General features: G+C 29.3%; 1 protein-coding gene across 1 annotated transcript in view; it reads left to right on the top strand.

Moving 5' to 3' along the window:
* The window catches only part of LOC21405812 (probable E3 ubiquitin-protein ligase XBOS32), a 9,391-nt gene extending 5,098 nt beyond the window's left edge, over nucleotides 1–4,293 (top strand). Inside the window, exons 3-8 of the mRNA XM_010104856.2 lie at nucleotides 34–194; nucleotides 770–828; nucleotides 926–972; nucleotides 1,866–2,006; nucleotides 2,654–2,745; nucleotides 3,472–4,293. Coding sequence (XP_010103158.2) covers nucleotides 34–194; nucleotides 770–828; nucleotides 926–972; nucleotides 1,866–2,006; nucleotides 2,654–2,745; nucleotides 3,472–4,001 — 1,030 coding nt within the window. The 3' untranslated portion in view covers nucleotides 4,002–4,293. The remainder of the gene's footprint in view (nucleotides 1–33; nucleotides 195–769; nucleotides 829–925; nucleotides 973–1,865; nucleotides 2,007–2,653; nucleotides 2,746–3,471) is intronic.
* The last annotated feature ends 15,427 nt before the right edge of the window (nucleotides 4,294–19,720 follow it).

The following is a 19,720-nucleotide window of genomic DNA, read 5'->3' as shown; positions in this document are numbered from 1 at the left end:
TCTTAATTTCTTGTTCCATTTTGTGCACACCAGTGCTTTGGTTGAGGTAGTTAATAGGCCCTCCGATGGAGGAGTAACTGCTCTGCATATGGCTGCGTTGAATGGCCATGTTGAAAGTGTACAGTTGCTTCTGGATTTGGGGGCTTCCGTTTCTGAGATAACTGTGGAAGATGGAACTACGATTGACCTCATTGGTAACTTTATCTTCTTACTTGTGGATGACTTATGATTAACTAGGAGCTATGCTTTTGCCCATAATTGTTTGAACAGTTAGATTACTTTTAATACATAAAGTGAGCATAAATGGGTAGAGAAGTATTAGGATCTCTTGGTTTTGATCTTGATACATTTTTGTTGAACATAAATTCTTCCCCTCGAATCTTTTTGGTGTTTCTTGATGCTAGCTTTTTTAATTCCAACATTGAATTTTCTAGAGATTAGGTGTTTTCTGGCTTCTTTGAATCTTGGAAAAGGAAGTTCTAACTTAACCATGCGGTTTTGGATGAATTTTGTGGATGTGTTCCTCTTTCCTGTTTGTTTTCTTTTCTGCATTTAAACTGTTTATATAGCAGAACCAAGAGTTGCAGATCTTTAAAAATCTCAAGTTCCAAATCCAATGTTTAGCTCTTTCTTTCACAAAAAATGATAATAATAACCGGGGAGGGAGACAGACATGAAAACGCTATCTCATGATGTTGTGCTAATCTGGAACAAGTTTTTCTTTACATCTCGATTCTCATAAAAGTTGACTCCCGTTTTCACTCTGTAGGTGCTGGAAGCACAGCCCTCCATTATGCTGCATGTGGTGGAAATGCACAATCTTGTCAAGTATGTCTTCTTCTTCTTTTTTTAATAGCTATTGTTCAGAATTTTGCGCTTTAAAAATTCACTTGCATTTTTTCTGTATTTTTACATTGTTGTGCAGATTTTGATAGCCAGGGGTGCCAGTCTGACTGTTGAAAATGCAAACGGGTATGTCCAAGTTATATTAGTTGAAAGAAATCAGATGCAAAACAAGATATAGATAATAAGGAACTTACGATTTTGTTTATACATTAAGATTACTTAAGATTTGGTGAGTTTTTCTTATTATTATTATGTTTTATGTCTCTGTAAATAGGACTAGTAATTGTATTTCCAACTCAAATTTGGTTGATGAATGAATATTGAGATTTCAGAATTCCCTTGTCTTTAGTTCTCATTCTCACTCCCTTGCTTGATGATGTATATTGTTAGGCTTATTTCCTGTCAACTTAAGCTTTCCAGATTAACAGAGTTAAAGGTATCACAACCTTTGTTGCTTGTTCATATGTTCTGATCATGTTGACCTCAAGTTTTGAGTAGTTTCTTCAGTCTTGTGCTATACTGGTGTTTTTTCTCAGTATTAGGCCTACTTTGAGTAATTTCATCAATTCTACAAAAACAATACATGTAAGGGCCATATTTTGCCCCAGCTAACCAGATTACAAGTGCAAATAAGAAGGTCAAAATGACTCGGCTAAGCTGATTTTCTAGAAAATTACAGAAGCTGTCATGTGTTGTTCCACCATTGTTTTATGGTTCCCGTATTTATGTTGTTTGTAAAGGGTCTATGCATCAGTTTCTAATGTTTGCCTCTGAATATGTCTGAATCTTAAGTTTAAAAATGCTAGAAAATGTTTCTTTCTTTTATTATTAAAAATTTCTATTATTTCCATTAGTAACAACAAGATGGATTAAAACCTTTTCTAAACTAATGCTAATTATTTCTTTTATTAAAAACCGGAAGTTTTACTTGGTTAAGCATCAAATGATTATGTATATATTTCACCTTGATCTATATCTAGCCATCTAGTTACCCACATTTCTCTTTTGTTTCCTTGAAGATGGACTCCCTTGATGGTTGCTCGTTCATGGCATAGAAATTGGCTCGAGGAGATCCTAAGCACACCGCCAGAAGGCCGACCTCATATTTTTCTTTCGCCTTACCTATCTATTCCTCTTATGAGCATTGTCAAAATTGCTAGGTGAGTGAAGTTGAACCGTTCTATTGGCCGAGCATTTTATTAATCTTGACGGTTACAGTTTTCTGTTTAATCCCTCAAAAGCGGATAGATAGAAAAACGATGTAAAAAGGTGGAAAGTCATGAAAAATGGCACCTGTTGGATGTATCACCCATAAAATCATCTTATAACGAATTTTTACTTTTCTTAAGCATGTTAAGGGGAGTTACTCTTATCAATGAATATAAGATAATTTCGATTAAATTTAAGCGGGCTGGTTCAACCAATAGCGTCACATAACTATAAGCATTATTTACTTTTCATTATGAATTATGGGAATCAATAAACCTACTGAACCAAATGCTTACCTATGAAATATGTACAAAGATAGATATATCCTGTTTCTTTTGTTCTGGATTTTTTTCAACCTTGACAAGTTTAACAGAGAGGGCTTATGTTGTGTATACTATCTTTGTGATGTTAAAAAATGTTTTTCAGCCCAATCATTTCAGAAATCGCCTGTTGTTATCTAACGAAAATTTTACTCTTTTTTTTTTGTCATTATCATTGGTGTTGTATTACTAGTTCATTGCTTTTACGAACAGTCTGTGGTAGATATTTTTTCTCTCATAAATTAAACACTCTCCTTTTACTTTGTCGCTGTTTGCAGAGAATGCGGATGGAGAAATTTTGATTCATTGCCTAGATGCCACGATCCATGTGTTGTTTGCTTAGAAAGACGGTGCACAGTGGCTGCAGAAGGTAAATATTACTGTGCCAGTAGTTTTACATGAGAAATACAATTTTCTTATAATTCATACCGTAATATACCAACCTTAATCTTTTAGGCCTCAAAATTGTGGAAGTTGATAGTATACATTTATAGTAACGACATAGAAAACCACCTCACTCAAGCACCTATAATTACTTTTTATATTCTAGAGAAAAAAAGGGACTTTTTTAAACGGAAATAGTAGAAAATAGGCCAATATGAAAAGCTTAAGAAAGTATATAGGCCAATTTTTAGTTATAGAAATTAATAGGTCATAACTTGTTAAGTTATGGTTCATAACCAGAGAAGTTATGGATAAACTTATCAAGTTATGGTTCATAGCCAGACAAGTTATGGACAAAAACCGTGAATTATGGACAATAACTTGTCAAGTTATGGACAGAAACAGTAATTTGGCCTATTTATTAACTTATGTAAACTATTGGCCTATTAATTTTAATTCATTTCAAGTCTTGGCCTATTTTCCTCTTTCTCTCTTTTTTAAATAGCCAGTGACGTGTAAGCATGGGCCATTTAAATTACTAATGCCCTGTTTTCTTATTTCATGTGCATAATTAAATCAATTTTGGAAAATCAAAGATCCTAAGTTAGATGTGTGTTGTTATTAATGAAATTGTTTTCTTATTATGCATTTATTCCCTTCGAAATGAATACTTCTTTTCGACACAAGAACAATAACACATCTCATGCTGCAGGTTGTGATCATGAGTTCTGCATACGGTGTGCCTTGTACCTTTGTTCTACGAATTGTACATCGACTCTTTCTCATGGTCCACCGGGCTCGATTGCGTGCCCTCTTTGTCGGAATGGCATAGTCTCATTTGCCATGCTTGCGGGCACAAAACCAGCGGTGAAGGAGATTGCAAGAACAAGTCTGTCCCTAACATTGTGCACTTGTTCCGGTGAGGCACCAATAGAGTCGACCTCACTAACAACGCCATTTTGCAAACCAGACTTTTGTTGCTCGAGAACCTCCCCTCCGGGATCCTCTTTCCGATCCCTTAGCTGTCAAAGGTTCCAATCAATGAAAATCAATTCAAGCCTTTGCATGGGAGCTCCAGACGTCAGTCCTTCGTTAATTCCTTGCAATATCGATAGGAACTTGCGAAACCACTTGGCTAGGTGTTCAAGATCGGGTTTTAGACGGTCCACTTCTCACAATGAGGGCAGAAGATCGTGGTTCTCTGCTCTTAATCAGTACGCAGCAACTGGTAGCGGATGCTAAGCAGTTCATTTTCGCCGCAATTAAGCATCTCATTGTTTGTTCCTATAATGAAGAATTCTTTGATGTATTTTCCTCATATACATCAGTGATTATTTGATCATTTAAGATCAAAGCATTTTTCTAGTAATAAGGACCCTTTTTTTTTTTTTTTGAAGTAGTAAGGACTATTTTGTGTGTAAATATTACGTACAATTATCAAAAACTGGTGGACTTTAGAATAAATTGAACGAACTAGTGACTTTCCGTTACAAGCTCCTTGGGACTGCCTTTTTTTTTTTGTTAAGTTATTAATTGTAAACTGGTTCCTGTTATTTTGTGGAAAAATCAGCTCAGATTTGAGCTTCATTTCTTCCTTCTTGTATATTTCTTTTTATAAGTTTTATGTTTGCAGTTCAAATTTAAAAAAAAAAAGAAAAAAAAGAAAAAAAAAAAAAAGAATATGATTGATGTACCCTTCTTTACTAAAAAAGTAATTACATAAAATACTTATTATTGACGCTTTAATTTTAAAAATATTAGTTATTCAATATTATAAAAATACCGATTAAGGTATATATGTTACCTATATGCCCAAAACTCCAAACAACAGCTATATATTTGTTTTCTGCATTGAACCTTTTCATTGTATATTTTATTATTTTAAGCGTCAGTATACTAATGCAGTGACTAATGAAAGTCAACGCTGATATCAAAACAGCAACGCTAAAAGTTCAGTTAGCAGCAATGAATGGTGAAGTGGTCTACTCTTAAAATATTTGTAAGTGGTTTTATATTGCCTTTTCTATTCAACCCAAAAAAAAACAAAAAAAACAAAAAAAAAACGAAAAAACAGAAAAGGATCATTTTTGTAGGTGAAGAAAATAGTTGCTGGCTCATGGTATGATGAAACATTTGCGTTTGGTATGAAAGTTCTAGAATCAGAACTATAATTCTAGTTCAAATCTTTATTTATTTGTAAAAAATAAAAAATAATTTTTAAAATTAGTGATTGGTTTAGATGATTCTGATTTAAACTTTGAATCTTGATGTGATATTTTAAATCAGAACTATCCAAAAAATAAAATCATCTCCCCTTTTAATTTTAGATGGTTCAAATCTCTGGTTCTGATTCTGATTCCAAAACTATGGTTAAACCCTAAGTTCAAACCATAAATCATGATTCTAGTTCTAAAATTAAAATCACCCTAATTTAAACCCTCATAACAAATTCAACCTAAATCTACTCATTTGGATGGATCTCAGGATATGGGGATAGAGTGAGAACTAAAGAGACATATTACTTGTTTAATAATCTAATGTCCATTTCTATTGTACTAAATCCCATAGGACTAATCCTTAACTATTTAGCAAAAAAATAAAAATAAAAATAAAATCCCATAGGACTAAGGGCTGTTTGGATTGGCTTAAAAAAAACTGTTTTTCACTTATTTAGTTTAAAAGCTGTTTTTGAACCTATTTGGATGGCCAATTTTTAAACAATTTAAAAAAAAAAATCATCTCCTTAGTTCTTATGAAAAAAGTGCTTATAAAAAGTTTTTTTATTTATATTTTTAATATTTTATTTGTGAACAAATTAAATATCACATTCATATTCTTTCATTACATTACTTTTTATAAGAGAAGTGCTTTCAACTTTTTTATCTAAATAAATTTGAAAACTCTTCTTAATTATAAAAGTATTTTTTAAGCACTATCTAAATACTAATTAGAAAGCTTTAGCTTATACTTATATTCTTCTACTATCCTAAACAGGCCCTAAATTTAGTTCGTTAATTATTTCACGTCTGGAACAAAATGGATCTTATACTACTAAATCGCCGCCATTTAAAAAATAAATAAATAAAAATAATTAAGAGATAATAACTAGCATCGGGATTTACTGACTCGTGCTGAATGTAATGACTCTTTTTTTCGTATTAGAAAACACGTCGAAGGCCAAACCCTCTTCTCAAATTTAATTAATAAAAATAATAATCACCATTTCATTATATCTTACGACTCAAAAAGAAAAAAAGTGAATAAAATTATTTTAATACTATGTATTATAGCGAAACATGATTTTAATATATTGTGTTCTTTATAATATTAAAATAGTATATTTATGTTTTTAAAAATATCTTTTAGATATCTTGAAGCTAATTTTTAAGATATGTAATGTCTAAACTACCATTTTTATCGATTAAATAAAAATTAATCTTTTTAAAAAAAATCTAAAAATATTTTAAAACATTAAAATATTTAAAAAGATAAGAAAATAAAAAAGTTAATGATTTTTTCCTATATCTATTAACTTTTAATTAATTAAATAAAAATGTACTAAAATTATTTTACATCTCAAAAATCAATTTTAAAGTGTCAAAAAGATGTTTTTAAAAACATCAAAATACCACTTTAATATTATTAAGAAGACATGTATTAAAAACATGTTTTGCTATAACACAAATACTAAAATGATTTTATCTTGAAAAAAGTGTTACGTGTTTGTAAATATATGACTGCGATTAAGCGGTTTTGCTTATTTGGAGTTTCAAGTGTAGTAGCCTATATGTATAACCAAAAGCAAATATTTATTAATCCAGTTAAACTAATATGCTAGCTTGTTACTATTAAAAGAAAAATACACTTTGGATTACAGATTAAAGATCTTGACCATTGAGCAAAAATGTAATAATTAAGACATCATTCACTTCGCGAATTTAAGTTTTTAATTTGAGTTGAGATGTGATATTTTTTAAAAATTTTTAACTGTAGAAAAAAAAATTAAATGTGATATTTTTTAAAAATTTTAACTATAAAAATTTAAAATTACAAACTCAAATTAATGAAATGAACGAGAGTTAAGGATCATAAAAGCTCAAAGATTTAATAAAATTCTTTCCCACAAAAGAATAAATAAATAAATAAAGTACTTATGTCAACAGCAGGCTACATGTAGTTAATGCCACCTTTTACAAACTTTCGTGTCATTAGTCTAATTTTTTCGTTACGATCTTAAAGTTATCACTCTTTCTTAATGCAGTACTGGGTTAATTTCTTCAAAGAAAATGTATTTTCAACGTATCACTGGTTCAGCTTTCCAACAAAGGCAGATCTTCAGGATTTCCAAGTTTCCTTCTAATTCTGATCTTCCTCATAGTAGCCTTTGAAAATGTCATGTGTATATATATATATATATTCATATACACACACATACATATATATACATATTATATAATAAACAAATAAAGGCCTTGTATTGACCTGCCTGTGGAGCTTCAAAGAGCTTAATTGCTGATCCATGGAAAATCGAAATAATTTAAGAATGTTTTGCACTTATAAGTACATGGGTACTTTTCATGCAAATATATTTTCATTTGGGTTATTTATTCTTATACGCTGGTTAATTCCCAGCACTTCTATATCACTATGTGACGGCCAAAATTACAGCAGAAACAATACAACAGAAATATCCCACGGCTCTTTTTACTGCAGTCAAACCGGGAAAAAAAAAAAAAAAAAAAAAAAAAAAAAAAAAAGGTTCTATTACAATGAGAATTGATATGAAGAAAGGTTCCTGTGGTCATTCGATTTTTCTGATTATAAGCGAGAACAATTACATTAATTTTCATCCAAAAAGACAAAAATAAAGAGAAAATTAGCTACTTAATTTCTTCTAATAAATTTACAAGCAAAAAAGCTAAAAAAAAAAAAAGGTCTTTCCTTTTAAGATTATTAATCTTAAAAAAAAGCTCAGGAGGAATAGATAAAGATAAAAAAGATGGAAGTATTGACTAAAATGAAAATAAGAAACACAAATAAAAATAAAAAATAAAGTCATCAAAACTTAAATATAAAATTTAAAAAGTCTTGCAAGATCAAGAAAAAATAAATTACATAAAAATATAAAAAAAATTAAAAACAAAACACACATAAGCTCAGTTAGGATAGCACCCTCTAAAATTAAAGTTTTTCTTCGCAATCCATTCGTGAGAAAGTTGCCCAAGCGCTATATTTCTCTCCTAAATAGACTGCATTGTGATGAGCAGAATTAGAACAAGTTTGGCTCCGGCCATGACAAGCTTTCAACGTAAACCTCAAATGAGTATGAGCACGTTGTTGTTGATGAACAAGAAGAAAAGACAACATTGAGAAATTTTGAGGAAAAAAATTGTCTTATGAAGTGATATAAATGGGCAAATTATGAGATGTTCGGTGAAGAGATAGGTAGAGGTTATATATATATATAGTGAAAATGATCAAACAGTGGATAGCTAGGGCTAATAAATATAAATGAGAGATACAGAAAAAGTCTTCTGACATTCCCAAATATGTGTTTGGTTTCTCAGTAAAAGAGTTTAGTAAAAAGGAAAGGAATCCGATTGGACTTTGGAGGACACAAAAACCATGAAGGCTATAAGGGTATAGTGTAGAATCTCTCTCTCTCTCTCTCTCTCTCTCTCTCTCTCTCTATATTTATATATATAATATTGATATGTATATTATAGAAATGTATGTGTGAGCATGTGTGAGATAATTATGTGTTAAGTTTGCGAGTGATTTGAGAGAAGGGTATTGGAGGGAAAGTACAGAAGGAAGCTGCAGTGTGAGTAATGTGACTTAACGATTCTGATTCACTCTGACTCTCTCGTCTGTCTCACATCTTTTACCCTCTCAGTCACGTAAATGCGAAAGAATAAGAAGCATGGGGACTCGGATTTCTCTTTTTTCTTTCTTTTTCTTTCAAGGTTTTGATGGAGATAAAAGGATGAAGATTCAACAGTTTGTTGGTACTTGCCACAGTGACGAATATATGTTAATTCTTTTTCTATTTTTTAACCATAAATTATATGGAATTTGTATATTAATATATTGGTAGGGTATGTTTTTTATTCGTTAGATTTGTATAAAATTACGTAAAAATTAAAAAATATGTAAATTTAATTATTAAAAAAACATGATTTATCGTACGTGAGACGTATAAAAATCTCCCAAACTATATATATGTAAAAAAATCATAGTCAAAGTAAGGAGATTTAATTTGTAGGAGGAATAACGGTTTTTAACCTCAAACATTTCATCAAGATCGATTAAAGTTAAAGTTAGAAGAAGAAGAGAATCTAAGGAGACGTTTGTTTTCTATATTCATCTTTGATTCTGAATTATGATTCAAGATTCTCTATAGTGTTTTTTCTCATAAAAAATACACATAAAACGAGAATGGTTGTGAATCATGATTCTGAATACATAAATTAAACGTCCTCTAATAGTTAAAAAAATATTAATTAAAGCAAAAGTCAAAGAAAAAACAGAATCTAAAAGCTATTTAAATTTCAACTTTTTAACATTATAACCAAAAACATTATAGTTACGTAAGTTTTTGTGCAAAGTGCTTTTAGGAGTTGTAGAAGTACACACCCTAAGATGGTGCTTGGTAGCCGAATTCATATTTTTGTTTGTTAAGTTACTTTGGGTAATTTTATTTGGATTGAGCGTGTTCAAACTTGCCATTTTAGAATTTACTCTTCCCCCAATTTCATCCAATCCGAACCTATTTGCCACAATACACAAATTTTCTTTCTTAAGTTCGTAAACTTAATTAGATTAAGATTTTTTATTTCTCAGATTTTATGCTACATATCTATACGCCAGTTTAAATTGCAATTTAAACCATTGTTAGTATTTTACAATTCAATTAAAAAAGAAAAATGAGACAAATACCTCTTAAAGTGTATGAGTTCAAACTTTTATTCCTCAATTTTAATTAATATCATTTTCATCGAGTAATTATATTAGTTAAAAGGGTATTAATTAAGAGACATAGATAAAAATCCAATGCATATATGTTTAACTATAAGTTTAGCAATTTTCTCATTAAAAAATATTTAAATCGCCACAATTCGAATCCAGAACAAACCTTAATTAATTGCAATATTTTTTAATTTAATTTGATTTTGATTCGATTGGATTTACTTATTAAAAATATTAAAAATCGTACATGGATTTATTTCGAAAGTTAAAATTTTTATCTTGCCAATAAGGTTTTTTTTTTTTTTTTCATTGAAACCAATAGGGTATTTTTCATCTTATCACGTAATTCTCGTTGGTGAAGGAAATTCTAAAATTAATGCGGAAAAGATGCTTGTATATAATAATTTGTAGGTGACTCAAAATTGGCTTAACATAAAATATAGATTATTCTTTCACGAAAATAGAGTAGTTCTTTGACCTAGTCGTACTCTACCACAAATACAAATTCTAACTATTATTATGATCCTCAATATCCGCTCATGATCTGTTCATATAACTATGCATTGGGCACAATTGCTAGCATGTTATAATGATGATGATAAGGACTATACTTGAGCATTTTCTGCCTTGGATTAATTGAGAGCAGAAAAAACACATGGGTTTTGAGCATTCCTTTACGGTTTAGCTTTCGTGTATTGTGTTGAAAAATTGTCCGAAAATGACATTTCAGTCGTGCATTTCATGTAAAAACGACAATGCAATACATTCAGTACTGTTTAAAATGACACTAGTAGATGGGTCATTACTATAGCTAATTAAGAGTGCGTTTAGAAGGGACATTCGTCTCATAATTTAAATTATAATTTGTGATTTGTTATAATATTTTTTCTCATATAAAACACACATAAAACAAGAATAATTCACACACATAAAACAAGAATAATTCTAAATCATGGTTATGAATCATAAACGAAACGTCCACTAACTCTTTCATGTATTGTGTTGAAAAATTGTCTGAAAATGACACTTCAGTCGTGCATTTCATCATGCAGAAACGACAATGCGACAACGGAAATAACATTCAGTGTCTAAAAATAATTAAAAGTTTCTTCTTTAAAAAAAAAAACCCAATATATAGAAAACTGGTGAAGTAAAGTAAAGAGAGAGAAAATCTAGGAAATGGGTAATTACTAACTAATTGTTTCATGTAATATTGCGTTGAAAAATTGTCCGAAAATGACATTTCAGTCGTGCGTTAATTTCATACAAAAACGACAATGCGACAAAGAAAATAACACTCACTCTTTAAAAGTGATTAATAAAACTTCAAAAACATAATATGCAGAAAACTTGGCCACGGAGAGAGATCTAGAGAGAGAAAGAGAGAGAGGAACTGGGTCATTACAATCTAATTGGTCAATGAATAAACTTTTTACTGATTGGTCTAATAACTCCACATCGAAAACAAGCTAACCCCATTGACAATAGATCGATCAGTGCATGGAGCCACAAGCTTTTCTTTCTTTTATAAGTTTCTATCGTCTGATCATGCAAAAGTATATTTAAGCGATGGATACAAAACGAGCGTCATCATCACACAGCGTCCAATGTTGAACCTATGGACTGCCAAAGAAAATCTTTTGGTTCATTTTAATAAGAGGAGTTTGATTTGAGAAAAAAACACACAACAGCTTTGCTGACAAACGGACAATATACACTAGTCTCCTCATCAACTCATATATATATATATATATATATATATATCTTCGTGAACCCATGCATGCATTGTTCTTTCCCACCACATGTACTATATATATACACACATATATATATATATAGTCTGTATGTGTAGAGCTTTAGCTGTAGTTGCTAGGGTTTGTATCTGTGAGATATGAGTTGTTAATTCAGTAGTGTACTAGTCATGGAAGAATTGTAGCAAATTATTCCAGTACGTGACAGACTACGCTACAAATACCAAACTGATCATCACAACGCAAACACGACTTTTCCAATCACAAAACAAAACCCATCTAAAGGAAAGTGACCTACACTTTCCCAAACTCCCACCTTTTCACAAAACCCCCCAAGCAAGGAAAGTGCACTACACTCAACAAAACTGCGAGTCGCATTTTTGGTTCAAAATTTCTTTTCAAACAAATGGGATCAGGCTTTTTTTATATATATTATATATATTATTTTTTATTTTTTACTTTTTGGCCTTTTAAGCTTCAAATCATCACAACCTTCGTGATGGGACTAGACCATGGTCTATTAAATCTGATATCTTTTCTTTCATTATGTTTTTTTCACTTTTTTTTTTCTTTTTTCCATTCGGTTTTTTGCAGCCGCCTACGTAAGACAAAGATAAGAACATATGATGCTACAATATTGCTGTGGCCTGTGAGCTATGTGTATAGTAGCAGAATATACAGCAGTAGTGGTACAGCTTTGAATCTGATAGCTCAGTAGTAGTATTAGTAGCACTGCTTCATGTGCGTGTACTTTTTCCAATTTCATGTTGGATATTAATTAATTCCTCATCTCTCTCTCTCTCTCTCTCTCTCTCTCTCTCTCTCTCTCTCTCTCTATATATATATATATATATCACTATAAATTTTTTTTCATATTTTAAAGCCGTTATGTATTGCTATTTTCTACAAGTGAGGGGTCATCATGGAGAGTATACATCTGTTTTTGTGTTTTTATGTGTGTGCCATTGGATAGGAGATTGTAGCCCTACGTAGTGCCATATATTGTTCTTACCACAAATCTAGGCACACTTGGTTGCTATTTCCGCCCTCCGAAAATATTTATTGTATATCAACGGATTTCTAAACTTGAAAATGACAAAGGTTTAGGGTGCATTTGGTAAATAGAAATTCTAAATTTTGATTCAGAATCAGTGTTTGTTTACAGTGATTCTGAATCAGTGTTTAGTTTGAATGATTCTGAATCTGATGTGATGTTTTTAAACTAACTCAAATCATGATTCTAAAAACACCCCCTATTGATTAAAGGTGATTCAAATATCTTATTTTGAATCATAATTTAAACTAAAAATCATGAATCACAGTTTTGATTCTAAAATCATAATTAAAATTACCCTAATTTAAATCATCGTATCAAACGCACCCTTAAAGTCACGTATTAAAAACACACCAGCATTTCTTCTCTCCAACACCCTATATAAGAGCTAAAGCCCCAAAGCCTATTTCACAATTAATATTTAAAAGCTTTTTTAAAGAAACTGGCCTAAAACTAAACATTTGTGTAATATGGACTAACATATATTAGATTTTCATCTTATTAATTGTATATAATAGATTAAGTATATAAATTGCATGCTTATGTTACGTATATAAAATTTTCAATGGTAAATTAAAATTTACTTAAATTTTATGTCAAAAAGTTTAACACAATTGAATTTACTAATTTACTTTTATTGCAATATTGTAACGTATCTAATCTTACTTAGACAACTCAATTATCTTGTAAATGAAAAATATATAACTCAATGGTAGCCAAATATTACAATGTCATTTTTTTTTAACGAACAATGTTAATTTTCTTATTGGTGATTGTTATTATGAGATACATGATCAGTACATAATGAAGGCTTTATCATGAAAGTAAGAAAATCATAAAAAGATATAATAGAGCGTTATTTAAAAGCATACATTAGTACATAATCAAGGCTTACGTCTTTTTGAATTTAAATTGTGAGACCCCTGTGTTAGTAAAAACTAACATATGTTCCTTTTTAGAGGTTATAAATTTGAATTCTTAAATGCCTACCCTAAGGAAAAACAAATAAATAAAATGCCTAAATTACTCTTAAAACAAAATAGTTTTAGCCCGCCAAAGAATACACAAAATTATTTTTTCCCTTAAATATATACAACCAACAAATTTTTAAAAGCAAGTTCCTTTTTTTTAAATTAAATGAGATTTTGTGTTTATCTTATAGATTTATAAAGTTTTTCTTTTTGTAAAAAAAATTGAGGTATATTTTAACGATACACATTTTAAATAACTATAAAAAACACTCTAATTACGTCGAGTTAATGTGATGTCACTGTCATTGGAAGAAAAAAAAGTCAACAGAAAAAGAAGTCTATTATATATAGCAACCAACAAGCATTAAACGGATAAAAAGAAGTAACTATTTAAAAAAAAAAAAATTATTCTCACTAGTGCCTCTTAACTTTAAAATCATTTCTAGTTTTCTCTCAAAATTTATAAAAATTCTCATTTACTCTATAAATTTTGAATTGTTCTCACTTAACTCATTTTGTTGTAATTAGAGATTAAGTGCGGTCTTGTGATTTTTATCTATTTCTTTTTAACAAAAAGATCACGTGATTATGTTATTTCTTTTTTTGTATGTTTTTAATAGAAATTGCTACAAAAGAAGTTAAGTGGAAACAATTTAAAGTTTAAGAGTAAAATAATAGTTTTTAAAGTTGAAGAGACAAACGAATAACCCTAAAATTCAGAGGCATTAGCGATAATAATCTTTTTTTTTCCTGCTAGGGTCCGTGATGAGTTTATTTTTGCTAACCTGTTTGAAGTATCTGCGTGTGAAAAACAATATTGCATGCTGAAGAAAAATGAAAGCTTGCTTAAACTTCAAAAAAATTATAACTACATGTACTTAGTACAAGAATATGCTTTAGTTATTTAAATTTTAACATGTATTTTAGTTTTGTATATATTTTAATGGTACGATTTCATGTTTATTTTTTTTAATACATTTAGAATGTAATATATTAACTGTATAGTTTTAAACTCTTTTTAAGTCAAAATTAAGAAGAGTGCTAGATACAGACTCTATTTCATACTTTTTTTCATATGCCAACTTGTTCCTTTGTTCAAGGGCGAAAATGCTACAAGGCTCAATGTTCAGAAATTAACACGTAAAATGCAAATAGCAAAATAAATGCTAATTAACCTCCTAGTACAAGATATCTAGCTACACTCGAGCACAATGACATTACAAAGGGAGAATAAAAAAGTAAATAACAGATTTATAATAAATAATTGAATTAAATAGTAAATTTTAAAATTATTTGAAATAAAAAGTAGTAAATTAAAAATTGAAGTGGTAAAAAATCTTTTTACCAATCTTAAATTAAAAATTTATGTGGTAAAAATTTGTTTACTAGTCGTAAATAAAAAATTTACGCGGCAAAAAAATCTTTTTATTGCTATTTACTTCAAATATTCAAAATATGTTATTTACTTAATTTAGTTTCATAAATTTATTATTTGCTACAATTTTTTTACAATGATACAAGGGCATTCCAACTGCATTTTGCTAATTATCAACATTAATAACACTAAGAGCATCTCTAAGGGAACTCTCTATACTTTAGTTAAATATTAGTCTAGCTATTTTAGTTACTAATTTTTAAGTGAGCTACTCCAACCATACTCTTTATTTTAGCTAAATATAGAATACTTTGATATTTATTGAATTTAAAATATAAATAACTTTATTGAATTAAAAAAACCTTGCCTTTAATATTATTTAAAAGAATAAAATAATAGAAAAAAATGAAATGATTAGCCTCTTTTTGCTAATTATATTTGGTTAATGTGAAATGTATTCTCTAAAATAGCTAACAAAGTAGGGGGAGGAATAATTGGATGAAGAATAATAGGTGTAGCTTGTTATATTGTAAGAAGGAATAGAGGAGGAATGAAAAAATATAGTAGATAAAAAGTTGTGGTGGGTCTATCAATTTTAATCTTTTCAATGTGGGTACATTTTTTGAGTGGAAAACTTGAAATCAAATCATGACATCCTAAATAACTATGTTATATTTCAAAGTATATAAGTACATGAAAAAAATAGTAATTATATAACAAACCTTTCATTTTCTTTTTACTATTTCCCAAATAGCTTAAAAGAAAATTATTATTCTTCTTAACATTTCAATTTTCCTTTCTATTCTTCCTACTAAATTAGTGCAAGTGTTGGATACATTTTCAACTAAAAAAAGGATTAATTACAAAATATCTCTCTATATTATACTCCTCGTAACACTTTGCTACTTAATTTTTAAAACATAACATCCGCTTCTATAAACAATAAAATGTTGACAAAAAACTCCTTCGGTCAAATTTTTTTAAGGAAATTGACATTTAATTTGTTATTTTTGTGGTATTTAGGTAGCTCTATAATTTAAAATTTAATTTGAATTTAAAACTCATTAATTTAAACTTTTAATTATAATACATCCCTTATTATTTAAATGTAAGTTAAAAATTTTATAAATCTTTTTTTTGATAGAATAAAAAATTTATGAAGTTTTTTTTAATATTTAAATATGTATAAATTTAAATTAAATTTTAAACCATATAATTATGAAAATTCCATTAAAATAGCAAATTACATATTAATTTCAGTTAAAAACTTAACGAATAAAGCTTTTTTATTAATATTTTATTGTTCAAAAAAAATATATATGTGACGTTTTAAAATTTAAAAGATAAAGTGTTATAAAGAATATAATTTAGGAGAAAATTTTGTAATTAATCAAAAAGGAAAGTATAGGCTACAGCCTACAAGATAGTATATGTAGCGTTCGAATTCTTGGTGACACGGTGACATCTTTCAAAGGGAAAATCAGTGTATTGGATTTGGATGGGGGCTTTGCAAAGGAGTATCAACTCCAGCCGTTAAGTCCCGTTTTCGACTCTCAAGCATTTACGTATAGCAAATATATCACGGTATATATATATATATATATATTTTGCTGAATATATAATGATATATTTTTATGACATATTTTTTGATACGTCAACATTGTTGACAGATATGTTGAGTTTTTTATCCGCTGAATCTGCATAAAAACACATAAAAGTCAAAAAATATGCTGATTCAACGATTAAAAAAATCTAACATATCGGTACACTAGGCGTACTCAGAGAATCTCTCAAATTTTGTTTTTTGCTCAATATTATTGTTAGAGTCAAAATCAGTACAATAATCATTATTGTATACATGGACAACATTTAAAAAAAAAAGTCTACTCGAATCGACTGAAATCAATTGGAGATTAGATCGACTCAAAATGATTAGAGAAGACTGACGACATGAGGAGTGTAGGGACCACCACCGATATTTAAGGAAGTTCTTTGGAGGCCACGAAGATTGTCTCAGCCAAATCCTACATCAAAGGGTCAAATCGGATTAATAATAAAGAGAAAATATTCTAAGAAGCTAATATGGAAACAAGGAAAATGAAACTATCCAATCTAAGAGAAAAGGAAACTGGAAGGCTAACTCCTATAAATAGGGGATAAGAATCACGACCAAGACATTCCAGATTCCTCATATTACGCTCAGACTCTCTCTCTCTCTTCTTCTCCAATTCTCACAAAAGCATTGTAGTTGTACTATTTTCATTACGTAGTGAAACCCTCAAGACCCTACAAGTGACGTACCCTGTAATCATCAGGAAAACCACTATACATCTGTGTGTCAATATATTTTTCAGCACTTTGTATTCTCATTCTAGCGATATATCTACTCAAATCGACCCGAATCAACTCACCAACGCGATCGACTCTCGGGAGCGGTCATTGGCCCACTAAATAAATTTAATTATAGAATACGACCTTTACAGTTTGGCGCCCACCGTGAGGCCTATGGCTGATGTTCTGGAAAACGATCGCCCTCTGACATCTTACGCCATAAACGAGAATAGGCACGATGATCATACTTCGGGAGAACGGTTGTTACGTTTTAAAAATCGGGAAGTAAAATGTTACGAGAATCATAGTTCGGAAGAAATTTTGTAATTAATCCTTGTAATAAATATGTTATTTACTATCTTTAGGGTCAAAATTAAAACATTAACTACAATTTCTCGAGAAAAAAGGCCGAAAATTAAAAAAACAATGTGGACAACAGCCTTTTTTACACCGGAATGTGGACCACAACTTATTTATGATTTGTTTATATATACTATACAAATAAATGAAACAATTATTTACGAATGAATTGAAACATTTTTATCCTTTACATGCTCCTTGAATAAATTGAAACAACTTTTGTCCTTTATTTTTATGGGGTTCGTGCCTTTCTAAACCGCCTTTTTTTTTTTTTTTTTTTGGTCCTTTATCCGGGTTCAAAAGTGCAAGCCAATATATTTTAAGACGATATCGATCTATTTGAAGATTCATCAAGTATCCAAGAATTAACATTCCAAATACGCACATTCGAAAGGCAGGTCAACAGTATCAAATGGCTGACAACCCATATGAATGGGTGATCAATGGATCAACGTTAGCCAAAAAGGCTGTTGATGAAGACATAACTGAATATCCAACTTTGGATATTCGGTTAGATTAATTACAAAAACGTCTAAATTATATTTATTGTAACACTTTGTCACTTAATTTTTAAAACGTAATATATGTTTTCTCTAAATAATAAAATGTTAACAAAAAATCATATTTGTTTGTTTTTTAACGAAAATTTAAATTTAAGTTGTTATTTTGAAAAATTTTGATAACTCTATGTTTTAAAATTTAGTTTGAATTTAAAACTAATTTAAATATTTAAATTAATTTAATTAAGTTAAATTTTAAACCATAGCTTTAACAAAATACCCTCAAAATAATAAATTAAATGTCAATTTCAGTTGAAAACTTAACAAAGTGAGCTTTATTATTTAGAGTGAACATATGTTACGTTTTAAAGATTAAGTGGTAAAGTGTTACAATGAGTATAGTTCAGAGGGAGTTTTTATAATTAATCTTACTGAATATCCAACTTTAGATATTAGGTTATATCTTTATCAACAGCCTCTTGACTAACGTGGATACATTGATCACACATTCATATAGATTGTCAGCCATTTGATATATCAACAGCCTCTTTGACTAACGTTGATACATTAATCACACATTCATATAGATTGTCAGCCATTTGATATTGTTGATCTGCCTTTTGAACGTACGCATTTGAAATGTTATAGATTTTGGATACTTCTAACGTATCTTCAAATGGATCGACATCATCTTGAAATATATTAGCTTGTACTTTTGAACTTAGATAAAGGACAAAAAAATAAGTGGCTTAGAAAGGCACAAACCGCATAAAAAGTAAGTGGATATTTAGTTCATAAATTTAAAATTATAATTTAAAATTATTTTTAATTTACGTGTATTTTTTATGAAAAAAATATTATAGTGAATTAAAAATCATAATTCAAATTATAACACGAATTCTCATATCAAACTATCCATAAAAAAAGGACAAAACTGTTTCAATTTATTCGTAAATAAATAAGCTATTGTCTACATTTCGGGGTAAAAAAGGTTGTTGCCCATATTTTTTTTTTCTCATTTTCGGCACTTTTTTCTTGAGAAATTATAACTAAGATTTTTGTTCCGACCCAAAAAGTAGTAAATAACAATATGTAATTAAATTCACCTCCTGTTTGATTCAATTATTCGAATTTTGTTGATTTAAATTTTTTTAAATGCATTAATCTAAACTTTTTTGTTTGAACATAAAAATTCAAATTCTGTGATTTAATTATAGTTCGAATTATCGTTTAGACGTGCAGTTACAATTTTAATATGGACAGAGAATAAAATTTAAATTTGTGTATGGTAGTTGTGAAAATCAAATATAGTAGGCGCTTTTATTGTTAAAAAATAGTTTGAACGGTTGAACTTAAAGGGTGAGCTAAACTCTAAAATCGACAGTTTAACTCAGTTCAAAAAGATAATATAATTCGGACTCTATACTTACCAAACATGAGTTGAAACTGTGCTTACTGTTTGAATTGAGCTAAACCAGTAAAACAAAAGGATACTTAATAAATATGATGTTTACTTAATAAATCCTAAATGCATAATTTTATTCACATTCTCTTTTTACTCTCAACGTCTTCTTTCTAACTACACACCGCATAAAATTCTAAATATTCTTATGTGATTAAAATTTCTTTTTACACACTCTTATTATCCTA

The sequence above is a fragment of the Morus notabilis genome, unplaced genomic scaffold, assembly GCF_000414095.1.
Source record: "Morus notabilis unplaced genomic scaffold, ASM41409v2 Scaffold277, whole genome shotgun sequence".
Lineage (NCBI taxonomy): Eukaryota > Viridiplantae > Streptophyta > Magnoliopsida > Rosales > Moraceae > Morus > Morus notabilis.
This window is presented reverse-complemented; position numbering and strand designations above follow the sequence as displayed.